Consider the following 17,715-nt stretch of genomic DNA (forward strand, 5'->3'; position numbering starts at 1 on the left):
TTCAGTATTAAATGGTACTGTATAATATGCAACATTTTACTAAGGTAAAAATGCTAATAAAATACAGAATATTTCAAAACTACACTCACTTATAGTTCACTAATAATACTATAGAATATTATGAACCTTCTTGTAAATCAATCAGTATGCACTGTCCTACCATATTTTAAATGATTGACCTGGCCCAATTCTCATCCCATACTGAGCCTCAACATACAATAAGGCCATGAAATGAGTTTCTATATATAAAATACCTCAGAACAGCAAGATAATGAAATACCATTTTGATTAGTTGTATTTGAAAAATGAGATGCCAGTACAAAATAATTACATGTTTCTAAATATGAAAGATGTTTACAGAAAAAGAAATGAAATGTTCTTATAAAAGGTTTATTTTTGTCAGTTTTGGTTTGGGTCTACTACCTTTGGTAAATTAGTCCTAGCATTATAAGATGATGGATGGAAAAGTTCTGGAAGTTCATGAAAATTACGAACAAAATCTTTTCATGAAAATAGGAAACATTTTCTCAAAAAATAATGATGAGAAAACTACTTACAGTTGGATAAAACTAAACTAGAAATGTTGCTTGTGTAAAACCACAGAGAAACATTTATTTTTACGTGATGTGTTGGATCAGTTTGTTTTGAATTAGGAGATGTAGGCACTATAACATTACTAGTATATTTTTTGTTGGCAGAAGCTTACCATTTTGTTAATTTTGTGATATAACAATTCTTTCTACAATATAATCTGTTGATACTTAATAAGCATATTGAACAGCAACATTTCAAAATATAATTTCTTAAATAATACAGAGTGTGAGTAATTGTCACTAAATTTATTTTACTCATAATCTGTCATAAAACCAAATAGAAATGAAGTAATCTCAAACTCTGCAGTAGTTCAAGTGCAATTGAAAACATTAGTACGTGACTTAATATCAGTATTTCTAAAAACTGGTAATATCATGTACTTGTAATGTAATGGGCATGTCTTAGCTAGGTTCATCGGTGAACAGAGCTTCTGTATAAAAAGGAAGTTTTTTCATTCACAAAGTGAGGCCTGAAATTAACAAAGTGAATCAGATAGTAAGTTACTGTACTTATAATTATAGGTAATGTTGTAGTAAATAATGATTCCACTGCAAGAGTAGAGATGATACATAATTTGTTTTTCAGGTGAGAAAATGCCTTCACCATGAATCAATAAATTGGGTACACAAGGTTTTTTTTAACAGGTGAAAAAAAACAACAACCAACACTTTATTTGCTAATTAATGAAATGGATGTCAGATGAATTCTATGGATGAAAAGTTTAAGAAACAATAATAATAACTTTTTTGTATTTCTCTTAGATAAGCACAATACAAAAACTGAATATGATAGTACTGACCTTGCTTAGAGTTAAATTACAATTTCTGAACTCTGCATTAGTTCTCAAAATGCCTTTCTATCCATTTACAGTGACACATGTAGGCCAGCTTAAGAAATTACTGATTATAACATCCTTGTTTGAAGACGAACATGCCAACGACATGGCATTTGAAAGTTCCCAATTCATGATTCACTCAGTATAAGGTTGAATAGGTATGAGCATATACCACGACAAATGTCTTTTTTTGTTGTTGTTGTTGTCCTTTTGGAAATTTTGCTAAAACCTTTGTTGCAATGAACAAAAGTATCATCCCATTTTATTTTGTAGAACTAATTACAATATCATCTTCAAAAAAATATAAATATACTATAAGAGTTGTATAGTTTCATAAGCCCAACGACTCATTGTAAGTATGTTATATTCTTAGTACTAGTATCAGTTTCTATTAATGCAAATTCAGTGTATTCATTGTGTGTGTAAATATGTATTATTGGTTTGTTGCAATTGGTACACTGTAAACCTTAGAAGCTATAATTAGTTTATATGCAAAAACGGCTCGTTTGGGTTGAGAAAATATTTTACATAGAAGAGCGAACAACGTTTCGACCTTCTTCGGTCATCGTCAGGTTCACAAAGAAAGAGGTAACTGACCGGAAGCTGACCACATGTTTGAAAGGGGTTGTGTAACTGTGTGTCGAAATGTAGAGGGCGGTATTAGATGTTTGAATATATAATTTTATTTATTTTATTATATTAATATAGGTATAAAGGCGTTCCTTTATATTGGTTTATTTTGGGTTTAAGTTGTTGTATAAGTAAGGCTTCTTTAATTTTGAGTTTGTTTATGTTTGTTTCTTTATTTAGTATTTGAGTGTTTTCTATGGTTATGTTGTGTTTATTTGACTTGCAGTGTTCGAAAACGTGTGAAGGTGACTTTTTATGTTCTTTGAATCTGGTTTCCATTTTTCTACTTGTTTCTCCAATATAGAAGTCGTGGCAGTTATCACATTGTATTTTATAAATAATGTTGGTGTGGTGTTTGTCAGTGTAGTTTTTACATAGTATAGACCTCAGTTTTGTGCCTGGTTTTTGAATAAATTTGGTATTAACTGGAATGTCATATTTTGTTACTAATTTTGCCAAATGTTGGTTATTTGTTTGCTGATGTCATGAATATATGGTATATAGCAGTATATGGTTTCGTGGTTTTTTGATTCGTGAGCTGTATTTACTTTAGTTGGTAGTTGATTTTGCTTTTTGTCTAGGTGTGTGCGTATAATGTTTTCTACGGTTTGTGGAGGAAACTTATTGATGTTGATGAAGTATTATTTTATTTTGTTTAATTCATCGTTAATTTTATCTGGTGAGCATAGTTTTATGGCTGTGTTTATTTGGTTTCTTAGTATGTTGAGTTTTTGTTTTGTTTCATGTGGTGAGTCCCAAGGAATGTATAGTCCAGTATGGGTGATTTTTCGGTGGATTTCTGTTTTGAATTGCGTGTCAGTTCTTGTAATTTTGAGGTTAAGAAATGATATTTGATTGCTTTCTTCCTGTTCACATGTGAAGTTAATGTTGGGATGTATAGAGTTAATGTGATTGAAAAAATTAAGTATGTGTTCTGTAGATTCGTATCCCGCAACCGTGTCATCTACATATCTGTACCAGTATAGTGGTGGATGTAATGCTGTGTTAATTGCTTGTGTTTCAACTTGTGTCATAAAAATATTGGCTAGAACTGGTGATACTGGGTTGCCCATGCTTAGGCCATTTGTTTGTATATAGTTTTGGTTGTTGAACACGAAGTTTGTCTTTATCGTGGTGAATTCTATGAGGGTTGCTAATTGGTTACTGGGAATGTCTATAGTTAGGTTAGGGTCTCGGATATAGTTCTAAGGCTATCTTGCAGGCTTCAGTGGTTGGAACTTCTGTAAAGAGGGATATAACATCGAAACTGGCCATTAAGGCTTTATGATTAAGTTGATTTAGATTAGACTTGAAATTAAAAGAGTCTTTGATGAATGAGCTGGCTGATGTTACATATTTGGAGAATGCCCATGCTATGTATTTACCAAGATTGTAATTAAACGATTCATATGTGGACATTATTGGTCGTAATGGACAATCTGGTTTATCAGGTTTGGGGATGCCGTATATTTGCGGTGTGCGTGAGTCGGTTTTACGTAGGTAGGAATAAAGTGTTTGTGAAATTGTGTTGGCTTTTTCATTTGTAGTAGTAATTTGTTCAGTTGCGTCTCGTGTGTTTTTGTTGGATTTGTGTGTATTGGTTTAAATTTGTTCGTGTCTGATAAGATGTTATTCATGTTTTGGATGTATTCATTCATGTTCATTATGACTATAGCGTTACCTTTATCTGCTTTTAGAATTTTTATGTTTTTGTCTTGTTTTCGGTTTTTAATGGAATTAATGTCTCTTTTTGTAAGGTTGTTTTTTAGTTTTCTGTTTTGTGAAATTATGTTGATGGTTTTGTGAGAAAATTCTTTGAAAAAATCGTTTAAGATGTTGTTTTTAGGTGTTTCTGGAAAATATAAATTTGTAATTTTACCTGGGAAGTTTGGCTGTTGGATGTCAATAAAATTATCTAAGTTGTCTTCTTAATCATAAAGCCTTAATGGCCAGTTTCGATGTTATATCCCTCTTTACAGAAGTTCTAACCACTGAAGCCTGCAAGATAGCCTTAGAACTCTATATCCGAGACCCTAACCCAACTATAGAAATTTCCAGTAACCAGTTACCAACCCTTATAGAATTCACCATGATAAAGACAAACTTCATATTCAACAACCAAAACTATATACAAACAAATGGCCTAAGCATGGGCAACCCAGTATCACCAGTTCTAGCCATTATTTTTATGACACAAGTTGAAACACAAGTAATTAACACAGCATTACATCCACCACTATACTGGTACAGATATGTAGATGACACGGTTGCGGGATTCAAATCTACAGAACACATACTTAATTTTTTCAATCACATTAACTCTATACATCCCAACATTAACTTCACATGTGAACAGGAAGAAAGCAATCAAATATCATTTCTTAACCTCAAAATTACAAGAACTGACACACAATTGAAAACAGAAATCCACCGAAAAATCACCCATACTGGACTATACATTCCTTGGGACTCAGCACATGAAACAAAACAAAAACTCAACATACTAAGAAACCAAATAAGCACAGCCATAAAACTATGCTCACCAGATAAAATTAACGATGAATTAGACAAAATAAAACAATACTTCATCAACATCAATAAGTTTCCTCCACAAACCGTAGAAAACATTATACGCACACACCTAGACAAAAAGCAAAATCAACCACCAACTAAAGTAAATACAGCTCACGAATCAAAAAACCACGAAACCATATACTGCTGTATACCATATATTCATGAGATCAGCAAACAAATAACCAACATTTGGCAAAAATTAGTAACAAAATATGACATTCCAGTTAATACCAAATTTATTCAAAAACCAGGCACAAAACTGAGGTCTATACTATGTAAAACTACACTGACAAACACCACACCAACATTATTTATAAAATACAATGTGATAACTGCCACGACTTCTATATTGGAGAAACAAGTAGAAAAATGGAAACCAGATTCAAAGAACATAAAAAGTCACCTTCACACGTTTTCGAACACCGCAAGTCAAATAAACACAACATAACCACAGAAAACACTCAAATACTAAATAAAGAAACAAACATAAACAAACTCAAAATTAAAGAAGCCTTACTTATACAACAACTTAAACCCAAAATAAACCAATATAAAGGAACGCCTTTATACCTATATTAATATAATAAAATAAATAAAATTATATATTCAAACATCTAATACCGCCCTCTACATTTCGACACACAGTTACACAACCCCTTTCAAACGTGTGGTCAGCTTCCGGTCAGTTACCTCTTTCTTTGTGAACCTGACGATGACCGAAGAAGGTCGAAACGTTGTTCGCTCTTCTATGTAAAATATTTTCTCAACCCAAACGAGCCGTTTTTGCATATAAACTAATTATAGCTTCTAAGGTTTACAGTGTACCAATTGCAACAAACCAATAATACATATTATTTCTTGACGCGTAGCATTGATTACGTTCATAGGCGAGAGGAAAATTTCTAGAAATTTCAGCTCACAGTACAGTTTGTTTTTGTTTTGTTTTTCTAAATTTCGCACAAAACTACATGAGGGCTATCTACGCTAACCGTCCCTAATTTAGCAGTGTAAGACTAGAGGGAAGGCAGCTAGTCATCACCACCCACCGTCAACTCTTGGGCTACTCTTTTACCAATGAATAGTGGAATTTATCGTAACATTATAATGTCTCCACGGCTTAAAGGGCGATCATGTTTGGTGTGACGGGGATTGAAACCCGCAACCCTCAGATTACGAGTCAAGTGCCTTAACCACCTGGACATGCTGGGCTTTTGCAATACAAACGATCGCTAGTATTTACATACACAGAGAGTACATTGTTGATTCTTCCACTCGAGAATATTGTTCAACTTTAGTGAATAGGCGGGAATTTCGCAATACAGATTTAACAGTTTGAGTTATATACATTTCTAAATACGAATTTAATTTAAACAAGCGTGTATATTAAAATATATATACAATAATAAATCCGTCACACTAGACACTCAGCTTTTTTGTTTTCTGCTAATCCGCCGAAATGAAACGGTGAATATTTACTTTGGAAAAATTACAAAAATTTCCAAATAGAACTGATACATTCTTTTGAGAAGTAATAAGAGAAATAATCTTCCTTCCAATAAAACCAATTCAAAAAACTCTTCTAATAACATTCTTTCGAATCCAATATTCATCATAAAGAAACTACTATTATATCTAGCAGTCTACCAAATAATATTAAAATCCCTTTATTTTCAATACCTGTTTATAGAAACTGATTAGTTTAACACCTTTTTTTTTATCAATCTCCAGGTGTCACCTTTATTTTACTTAAACATTTAAATATATTTATGTGTGTGTGTATATATACATGTATGTATATACTGCCAATTCTAAAGCAAAATATCCTTAACGCCTTTTCACATAATACTCTCGTTACCAGCTATATTTTACCAGAAATGAGACATTTCAGCAATACTTTGAAAAATATTGCTAATCATTTCCTGGAAAACTGGATGATCTTCACGGCGTCACTCAATTCACTTTCAATAGCATTCATTTGATTACACCACCATCCCAGTTTGCAACTAAAGAGTAAAGGTCCTGAAGACGAAAGGTGGAAGACTTTCGAAACGTCGTCCTCTACACTTGTATCTTCACAACAAGCAGTCGCCATCCATTCTACAAAGTTTCAACATGAATACTCTACTTAAACAATCTATCAAAGAATAAAGGTCCACTTTTTTTAAAGCACTCGCGTTATAGGGTATTTAACAATGTAATGCACCTACTTACTTCAACATTAAGAAATACACGACAATAAATCGAATTCGTGATACTTGTTTGATCCGTGTGTAGGGGAAATAAAACCTCGGGTACAAAGATGAGAATTAGGCTCGAAAAGTTTACAAGGTTTTTAGTTGTATAAACTGCAGAGGTAAATCTTCTAGAATTTGGTAGGACATGAACTGCTTGTTAATCCTTATAATCAACCAATATTCCAAACAGTTTAATTCTTTCAAATTAATTAAATTACTACAAATAGAAGCTTAGAAGTTACACAAAATGGCTTTTTTGGAAGAAAACTCTTCTGATGGTGTATGAACATTACGGAGGGGTGAATAAATTTTGATTATAATGTCTCATCAACTGTTTAAATGTTTAAACAGAAGTTAATATTTTAAGAATATATGTGTAAACTTTCGTTGAAATTTATTCAGAGTGTCTTTAGCACAGAACATTTTTGTAGAATCTGCAAACTATTTTGAACTAGTAGTAATACTTTATCAATAAATTTGTAGCAATATGGTTTACTCCTCCTTTTCAGATATCCAACTTGTGAATGGACGTCAATTTCATGTGATTAAATTCAGACCTGTAACTGATACATACAGTTCAAGAAAAGATACTATATAATTTCACACAGCTATGACGCTTCCCGTTTTGAATCTTTATATGTAGTTCCGGACTTTAGTATATCCACCATCAATGAACAGATTTCAATAATTTTTGCTTTTGAAATCATTAATTACTACAGAAATTGTCAAACTAATTATATTAATAATACATACAAATAAAGTCGTTAATTAACGACCAACCTTTTTTATACCTACAGGTTTCGAACAATGATGCAAATGAACCAACATCATTGTATTTTTGTTGACACATAGATGGCTCGGTCTACGTATAGTACTTGGGAAATAATTCACATAAATATTTACCATAACACCCTTGTCAATATTTATTTATATTTTAGTGTGAAAACACTAAGTCTTTATCCAAGAATGATCCCAAATAATAACAAAAATAAAATTTCCATTTTAGAAACCAGTTACAAGAAACTGGATTAGTTCCAAGTGAACGCTTATTTTCACACAAGTTTAGAGTACCTTTATTTGTATAATTTCTCAATAACTCTGAATCAATGTCAACTTTAGTTCATCCAAACCCAAACTTGATATGCTATTAGAATCTGATAAACCACATTTTTTCCTGAATAAGCCACAAGCGTATTTTTCATGTTTCGGAACACTTAATAGAATTGTCATAGTAAAGGAGGTCAGGAAATAAATCTACAATCTGCTAACTTACAGAAGGAGATACAAAAATTTAAAATAAACAAATTTAAGGAGACAGACAAGGCTAACCATAAAAATTTGTCATATGTTCCATTGTTAAATGTGGTCTTAAGAAATGCTTTTATACTGACATGATAAACAATTATAAGTCTCGTGAAGGATCAGTAAAATGGTTGTTTCTGGTGTTACAATTTTTATCGGCACAGAACTCAACGAGTTATCTGCAAGCTGTTCACTACAGGGAATCTAACCTCAGATATTAGTGTTCTAAGTACGTGAACCTACTGAGGTACAAGTGGAATTAAAATTACTTTCAGTTTCTATCACAAGTACCATTATGTTGGTCATCTCTAGAATGGTTACAAAGACGAAACCTTTGTATGTATTTAGATGGAACACGCTTGATCTCTGATGACACAGCATTAAGTCAGTTAAAACAAACCCGGATTTAAATACAAGTAATAGGAACGTGTTTGTTATTAATATTTTCTCATATTTTAAAAGTCAGGAAAAGTTTCGCAGAACGTCTAAGAGAATGACAAACAAAGAAGACATGAAAATCTTGTGGGAGCTCTGTCACTAAGAAAACCCATTAAAAATTTATCATGTGTGGTCATAAATCACTTTACACTGAATAACTATTTTAAATATTATTCACTCTCTGTTTCAAATAACTGTGAATAAAATGATTTAATGCTTATTCTTAGCTAATAGCAAATATGAACAAATCGACATCACTAACAATCAAGCCATCTGGCCTGGTATGGCCGGGTGGAGAAGGCACTTCACTCGTAATCTAAGGGTAGTGGGTTCGAATCCTTGTCACACCAAACATGTTCGCCCTTTCAGACGTGGGGCTATTACAATGTGACGGTCAATCCCACTATGCGTTTGTAAAAGAGTAGTGCAGGAGTTATCGGTGAGTGGTGATAACTAACTGTTTTCTCTCTAGTCTTAAACTGCAAAATTAGGGACGGCTAGCGCAGATAGCCCTCGAGTATCTTTACGCAATATTCAAAACAAACCAAGCAAGCCATTTATTACAGTAAAAATGTTTATGCTTTATTACCGGAATATTTAAAAACTGTTTTCAGAAAAATTACTTTTTCAGTTGGGTGAGCATTAATGTATAAATTCATTCAAAATACCATACAACTTTGTACTTTTAAAAACCATTTTGAATCAAACAACGACTTATTCCTATTTTAAATTTGCTAATGGTTAACAGATAATTACAGTACAATCGAACTTTTGCTCGGATGTTCCCGTTACAGTTAGTAAGAAAAAAAAAGGTGTTTTTACCTGGTACGACGGAGAAATCTGAAAGATGTTTTTGTTCTGAGTGTGGACTTAAGTTACCTACTGTGCTGCTACCTAGGAAGTACTATGTAAACTACCTCGACCAATGTGTCGTGTTTTTCAGTTAGTGTAATTATCTTTTATATTATTAAATCTCTATAAACGTTGACAGTTATCTAAGACAACAGGCATTAATTTATGATGATATGTATCATATCCATATTTTAGAGTTCGAAAGATATACGTATTTAGTTTGTAGAAATGTATTGCACAAAAATAGCAAAATATGTGACTGTTAATTTGGAAAACAGACAACGATTTTTTTACTTAAGAAAAATAATGTGCTTCTGGAATAGGAATACAAGTAGTTCAGTAAAGTTTAAAATTTTAGAATTTCTATTATGGTAACATATTTAAAGTATTGAAACTATTTAAATTGTCAGTGAAATAAAAGGTTGCTGTTATAATAATTTTTACACAACTCTTCCAAGTTTGTATGTATGATACTGAACTACTAGTCCGTATTTCCGTTTTAACCACTCACACCAGTATAAGTAGTGTGTTGTCTGTCAGTTAGTTAGTCAGTAGACAATAAAATGACGTAACATAACGTCGCAATTTGTACTTGACACGTGTGCATGCCATGAATTGCGATAAGAATTATGTAGTCTGTAGGCTACAATACAGAATGAGGTATTATCTTCAAAAGCAAGAAATAAAAATATTTTTCAATTTTACTTACTCTTGACATAGAACACTTTCGAGGACTGATTTAGTAATTTACAGGACAATTTGAGATATAGCTTTCTTCATCGAGATTATAGTCGGAGAAATAAACAAAGAAATCGTTTATATTTTGGTCGTATTCAGGTATAAAGCTGATATTCAGGTACTGAGATTGTTGAAGATAGATAAGTATGAAGGTACTGTGATTTTGTAAGACAAATAGTGTATGTTTGTTTATTTTGAATTTTCGCGCAAAGTTATACTTGGGCTACCTGCGCCAGCCATCCTTAATTTAGCAGTGTAAGACTAAAGAGAAGGCAGCTAGTTATTACCACTTACCGCCAACTCTTAAGCTACTCTTTTACCAACGAATAGTGGGAATGATCGTTATATTATAGCGCTCTCACGGTTGAAAGAACAAGCATGCTTGGTGTGACGGGGATGCGAACCTACGACCCTCGAATTACGAGTCGTTCGTCCCAACCATCTGGTCATACAAGACCCACATGGAAAATGAAACTGATATTTAGCGTTTGATATTCGATTACATTGATTTCCAACTGGTAAGTTGTAGATAATTCATAATAACCCGTAAATGCTGGGAATATTTGAAAAAAAATGAAAAATAGAACACAACATCAAGAGTTATTACTGAAATACACGTATTTATTTAAGTAAAAAAAGAAGAATACGAAACGTGGTCTTACATAGATTTCACTTAATCATCTGCAGAACATCATAATTGTTGTTTATAAAAATGATGTTGTTATATATATTTAGAAACTAAACCATTAACTTTGTACCCGACTGATGAACCATGGTGTTGTGATATTGTACCAAAGGTCTTGTCGCCACTAGATGTGGCAGGTGTGAGCGGTTGGCCTATTTTGACACATTCGTCTTTGCTTCCTCTCATTACTTCCTAAAATAACAGTGGTTAAGGCACTCGACTCGTAATATAAGGGTCGCGGGTTCGAATCCCCGTCACATCAAATATGCTCGCTCTTTCAGCCGTGGGGATGTTATAATATGACGGTCAATCCCACTATTCGTTGGTAAAAGAGTAGCCCAAGAGATGGCAGTGGGTGGTGATGACTAGCTGTGTTCCCTCTAGTCTTACACTGTTAAATTAGGGACGGCTAGCGCAGATAGCCCTCGTGTAGCTTTGCGCGAAATTAAGAACAAACAAACAATTATATGGTTAAACAGAAATGTCTCAGAAGTGTTTAAATATCTACTATTTTTCAATTTCTTAAATAAAAAGACAGAAGTTAATACTTCCAATAATTCCTTGCACAAGTCAAACTATGTATTTGTTATACAGAACCTTTTTAGACCAAAATACATCAAAACTTTGTTTCAATGAACCATGCTTGACCACATAAACAAATGTACAATCAAGAAGTACTGTAATTATCTAATTGTGGCAATAACATTCAATTTCACAATTAAAAGCACTTAAATTACAGCTACTTAATTAAGTAAAACAATGCCTGAAATAGGCAAATTCTGAGGTAATAGAACTTTCAACTTAATTTGAGGTAAAGTACATTCAATTTTGTTACAGAAATCTATCGAACGGCCACAAATATAATAATTCTTGTTATTCTTCGAAAGTCGAGCACCACTACAAGTCTAGACGCACTAATTACCAAGCATTATTACTGAATTTTTGAATAAACACTCACGACAAAATTAATAGGGGCAGAGCTTGACCAACGGTTATCTTGACGAACAATATAAATCTAAACTTCCCAACTTGAAGACGTGATGCCACTAAACACGTTCCACGTTTTCAACTATGGAGGGGGAGTTATAAGTAAATTAACAATTAACCTTATTTTTTAATTTAAACAGTCGGCCAATATCTTTGTGCTTTGCTTAGGTTGGTGCTATTTGTTGTCTGCTCTCTCCTGGTCAACAGCTAAAAATTAGGGACTACTATACCAAAACCCAAGAATCCTGAACCTGAACATTTGCTTACGTGCGTATATGGAGCCGTTCAGGTTGGAAATTATAACTGCAAAACTTTAATAGACCTAAGTTTAAAAGTAGATAGCCCAAATGTTGTAATTTTGCCACTTTATTGGGAGAGCTATCAGATTTGACATTAAAGTAGCTTGAAAAATTTCAAAAGCAGAAATATTAGAATGTCTTAAGTACCGACTGAACAGTAGCTAATGAGCTTTTCATCACATAGTGCAGTGGTTCCCAAACTGGGGGTAAATTACCCCCAAGGGGTAATTTAACAATTTATCGGGGGTAATGGAGGGGTGACAGAAAAAAAGTTAAAATTCTGAAAATCAAGAAAACATTGAGGTAGCTGGTATTAGGATTAATGTTAACTTAGTCTTAGTATGTAAAGTTGTAAATTAAACCTATTTTAAGTATGTTATTAAGTTAAACCAAATAACAATAAACATCAAAAACTAATATACAGTAGTAGAAAAGAAAAAATATGTATCTAAGTGTGTGGTAACCTAAAAGTATTTTGACAAGTATGCTTCAGAACACAAGTCACTCAGTAACCCTGATGACTCATCGACGTGTCCAGTACGCGTCACTCACTACCTGAGGTTGCATCTATTTCACACTGTCAGTTTCTATGTGAGCATCAGCCGAGGTAGACAAAACCTGGTATGTATGTGTACTGCCCTGTGCAGTATAGTTAGTATTTACCTACTATTACATCATTCCTATGCTGAATAAGCTCTTTTAATGCTATCTAGAATGCCATGAAAAAATAAATAATAACTTCACATTGTTCACACTTTTTTATGCAGTTTTTCTTTTTCTGCAGATTAAACAATAAAATGTCTAAAAAGCGCACCTACTCTAACGCCTTTCTTCGCTATGGCTTTGTGAATTTACCTTCTGGTGGAGAGGATCGGCCACAATGTGTAGTATGTCACAAAGTGTTGACAAATGAAAGCCTCAAGCCATCAAAACTCTCAGCTCACCTCCAGAAGTGCATCCAAATCTTCAAAATGAGGATCAGGCTTATTTCAGCGCCGGGCTGTAGCACTGAAGAATATCCAGTTCGGTTCATCTGGAATTCAAGCCCAAAAGCTTCAAGCTGCGGTCGAAGCATCTTACTTTGTTGCATATAAAGTTGCCGAACAACAAAAATGCCACACCATTGCAGAGAATCTGATTATGCCTTGTGCATACGAGATGGTAAGCAAGGTATGTGGGGAGAATCAAGCGAAGAAACTGAGTGTCATATCTCTATCAAACAACACAATCCACCTACGAGTCGATGACAGATATTCTGTCCCAAGTTACAACAGAGATCAAGGAAAGCTCATATAGCAAATTCTCCTTGCAATTTGATGAATCGTGTGACGTAGCCAGTTGTGCTGTTCTCCTTGGGTTCGTTCGTTACGCTCATCAGGACAAGATCAAAGAAGAGTTCCTATTATGCGAAGATCTGCTGACAACCACGAAGGGAGAAGATATCTTCAATATCATCAACAGTTTCTTTACCACGAATGGATTGGATTGGAACAGCGTTCAACAGGTAGGGAGAGATGTTTATATAAAGTCTAGATTAGTATAAATACAATGAATTACATGGCATATAGTCATATAGTTTTATTTATTGTACAAGTAGCTGTAGTGTAGCTAATATTTTATACATAATTCACAAAAAAGTATCGTGCCTGTCGTACTGAAATACTAAAGTACCAAAATAAATTAAATTAAATTAAATTAAAACCATATATTTATAACGCAAAAGATAAGTAAGAATGACTAACTGACGCAATCTATAATAGTTTTTCTTTTTTAATCTAGGTCTCCGTCGATGGAGCACCATCGATGATGGGTCGTAATCGTGGATTACGGGGCCTCATACAAGCTGTGCATCCAGAAATTTCTGTAGATCATTGCATCATTCATCGGTACTCTCTTGGATCAAAAAGCCTGCCTGGTAATCTGAAATTAGTGTTTGAAGATGTGTTGATAATCGTCAATTTCATCAAGTCCAGGGATGTGAATTCGCGCATATTCAGGGAGCTGTGCAAGGAAATGGGAGAGCAGTATCAAGTTCTGCTCTACCACACCGATGTTCGCTGGTTGTCACGAGGCAAGGTTGTACGTCGAGTCATTGAGCTCCGAACGGCTCTTCAGGAATTTCTGAGACAAGAAGAATCTCCTTTTGCTACCAAGTTCACTGATAAGGAGTGGCTTGCTCGACTTTGTTACTTAGCTGACATATTTGCGGAGCTGAACAGTGATAATTTGCAACTGCAGGTCCAAAACACGACTGTCATTGATGCCCATCACACTGTGACTGCATTTCTGGGAAAACTGAGACTCTGGATTCGACGCTTGGAGAAAGGAGTGATCGCTCAGTTTCCCACCCTAGACCAGTTTGTTGAGGAGAATAGTTATGATACTGGATCACTTTTACAGACTATCAACAAAGAGATGAGCGACCATTTGAAGGGGCTTGAAACAAGCATGCAGCACTACTTTCCAGAGAGTGACCTAAAAACAGCCAGTCTTCAGTGGATCATTCATCCCTTTTCTATACCTGATGAGGCCATTCATGATGATGATTTCCCTGCAAAGGGGGAGTGGATCACAATGCGAGCAAATGAAGCCTTGAAAGTCAAATTCCAAAACCAAAATGCAGATTCCTTTTGGATTTCACAACTAGCTGACTCGCCAACTCTGTCCAAGAGAGCCTTGAAGTTGTTGGTATCATTCTCAACAACGTATCTGTGCGAGAAGGGGTTCTCAACCGTGCTGGGGATGAAAACAAAAAAGAGGACTCGTTTGAATGTTGCAAACGATGCCAGGCTGGCACTTTCAACCACAAACCCAAGAATTCCTAAACTAGCTTCAAGTATGCAACTCCATCCATCCCACTGATGTTCTTGACATCTTTGGCAATATTCATTAGAAATGCACAATGATCAAATACAATAATTAAAAGTGTAATTCAGTGTAAATAAATTATATAAATAAATTGTAAATAAATAAAGTGTAATAAATAAAGTGCAATATATCTCTAGTTTAATTTAGCCATATATATCAATGTTGAAAACATTTTGTGAAAGGGGTAACATTCTTAATGTGGCATGTTAAATTGGGTAACAAGCTGAAAAAAGTTTGGGAACCACTGACATAGTGGAATATGATTTAATTCTAATGAAAAGATCTAATTAATTAACCTCGTTTCGTTTCAGTACAAGAATCTTTAGGGTTAGTTTATTCTCAAGTGCTTGCAGTTAAATATTAAAAATAATACGTAATAGGATCACAACAGCTCGATCACGAGTTTAGACGGTCAGCAGATTAAGGAAAATAAATGTTCTTGCTTTTTGCTTTTTCTGCTGATTTCAATATTTAACTTCCAGGGTTTGCGGTTTAGTCTAAAATAATTAGATTCTAGAGTTGTGATTCAAAATAATTCACGAATTGTTCGAGGTATATAATTGTTGTTCCTAATTTTGCTTCTTTAAGGAGTTTGGAAGTGACAGTTATGTGGTTCAGTTATTTAATAATGAACTCAGCATGGCTTGGTGGTTAAGGCCTTGACGGGCAAGCGGAGGGTCGAGGGTTCGAATCCCCGTTACACCAAATAGTCGGTGACGATTAGTTCAAGTATTCGTTAGTAAAAGAGCAACCCAAGCGTTGACTGTGGGTTGTGATGACTAGCTGTCTTTTCTTTTGTCTTACACTGCTAAATTATAGACGGCTAGCGTAAATAGCTCTCGTGTAGCTTTGCGCGAATTAGAAAACAACAAAGAACACTATCAGTTATAAGAGTTCCAGACAATTGTTACATATCATAAGTAATTGATTTCTTTCCATTTCATTACATTGACATATCAAATAGTATATGCACACGTGTTTGCAAGCCATGTTTATGCATATTCTTAAATGTGCATGTTTACGATGCTTATTTACATATGACGAGTAACATATACGTACACATATTATGCACGTCATTTTCTACTACGTAGTTATTGTTATCGTTCATACTTTTCCACTTTGCCATTACGACCTGATATAGGCCTAAGAGTGAAACGTTTAAAATAATTTTAATTTAGTTTTGTTTGAGAGGCGAAAATATTCAATGCGTAATTCTGTTGTGTTTCAACATATTAGTGTTATTTAAATATCAGATAGTATTAGTACTCTATGATGATGAAGAATCTTGATGATAAAGATTGTTGTGAGGCGTTTGGTTTAAATAATTTTATTTCATCAAGTTGTATTAGTTATTATTTCAAAATGAAGTGTTGAAAGAATATTCAAACGAGTTTCAGATTTTCAGTAACAAAATTGTTGTTTGTTTGTTTGTTTTGAATTTCGCACAAAGTTACTCGAGGGCTATCTGTGCTAGTACAGGTGTACGTCTACAGATTACAATTCTAAATACGTAAACAAAGTTCTCAATCCAAACGAGCCGTTTTTACATATATAAATTTACAAGTTGTTATTCTGGTCGGTATAAGTTGTTTTGAGTATTTGTTCGTCAAACACACACACACCTATTATGTATAAAAGGGTTTGCTTTTGGTATAATATTTTTCGAAACAAATAAATGCTTTGTTTAGACAATTTCTCTATACTTGGTGTGTAGTCTTGCTCAATTTTTGCTCGAAGTTATATTGTGTCAAATTGTTCGAATTTCCAGAAATGGTATGAAGCGAAGAGACATTGCCAAAGCAGTATATTTATAATTCTGAAACGTCATTGGACCACAGGAAACATTGTTCAAAGAAAGTTTACTGGTGGATGCCGAAAACTGCTGTTCGAGATGACCGTGTTTGGATCAGGTGAACATGTCAAAGTAGAAAGAAGTTTTCTAGCACCTTACGACGGGAATGGGATGAATACATTCATTTCAGGGTGTCCATAAGAAAGTGACCAAACAAGGTTGTTTTGAAAGAACAACAAATTATATTAACCAGAAATCACCGTTGTAACCATGTTTCTTTGGCAAGGCAGCATGCTAAGTTGCAGTTAGAATACTGGTAACATGAAGGAAGACTGTTTTTCCTGCAGAAAACATACAGTTGGAAGCGCCTTTCATGTTTCCCTGAAAAATACATCCTTTACCTCTTGCTGTATGTTCTCTGCAAGAAGAAAGACAGTCTTCCTTCATGTGACCAGTATATTAAACATTCGATGCCTTGGGTGACCTTCCTCATCCTCTAATAACCTCTGCAAGTCGACGTGGCATGCTGTCGATGAGGTTACTGATGTAATCTATTGTGATTTCGTCCTAACTGCATCTCAGCTACAGTAGCTGGTTTAGAGTCGTACTTGACAATTTTCTGAAACAGTTCTGCTCAACAGTTCTTAATGAGATTACAATGTGAAGGCTTTCCTGGCCCTGACAATCTTGTAATGCACTCCTGGTCGACATAATCGCGAACGCTATGCACCCTGTGGGCAGTGGTACTGTCGTCCTGAAACACAAAGTTATTGCCAAGCCTTGCACTAACATTTAACAGATATATTGTCAAGTACGACTCTAAACTAGCTACTGTAGCTGAGATGCAGTTGGGATGAAATCACAATAGATTACATCAATAACCTCAT

The 17,715-nt window shown here is 34.2% G+C and overlaps 1 protein-coding gene across 1 annotated transcript; it reads left to right on the plus strand.

The window, feature by feature from the left end:
* Positions 1 to 12,998: 12,998 nt before the first annotated feature.
* On the plus strand, positions 12,999 to 17,029 carry LOC143235688 (protein FAM200C-like). The gene is made up of 4 exons (XM_076473905.1): positions 12,999 to 13,672; positions 13,948 to 14,496; positions 14,569 to 14,766; positions 16,805 to 17,029. The coding sequence occupies exons 1-4, from the start codon at positions 13,412 to 13,414 to the stop codon at positions 17,027 to 17,029; spliced, it is 1,233 nt and encodes a 410-aa protein (XP_076330020.1). The 5' UTR covers positions 12,999 to 13,411.
* Positions 17,030 to 17,715: the final 686 nt, after the last annotated feature.

The sequence above is a fragment of the Tachypleus tridentatus genome, chromosome 12 (assembly GCF_004210375.1).
Source record: "Tachypleus tridentatus isolate NWPU-2018 chromosome 12, ASM421037v1, whole genome shotgun sequence".
Taxonomy (NCBI): domain Eukaryota; kingdom Metazoa; phylum Arthropoda; class Merostomata; order Xiphosura; family Limulidae; genus Tachypleus; species Tachypleus tridentatus.

Excerpts from the sequence above, each read along its gene's own strand:
- LOC143235688 (XM_076473905.1), top strand. The coding sequence starts at position 13,412 with ATGACAGATATTCTGTCCCAAGTTACAACAGAGATCAAGGAAAGCTCA. Across the intron at positions 14,497-14,568 it reads TTCGACGCTTGGAGAAAGGA|ACTATCAACAAAGAGATGAG; the intron begins GTGATCGCTCAG and ends TCACTTTTACAG. Across the intron at positions 14,767-16,804 it reads GAGCAAATGAAGCCTTGAAA|AAATGGTATGAAGCGAAGAG; the intron begins GTCAAATTCCAA and ends TCGAATTTCCAG.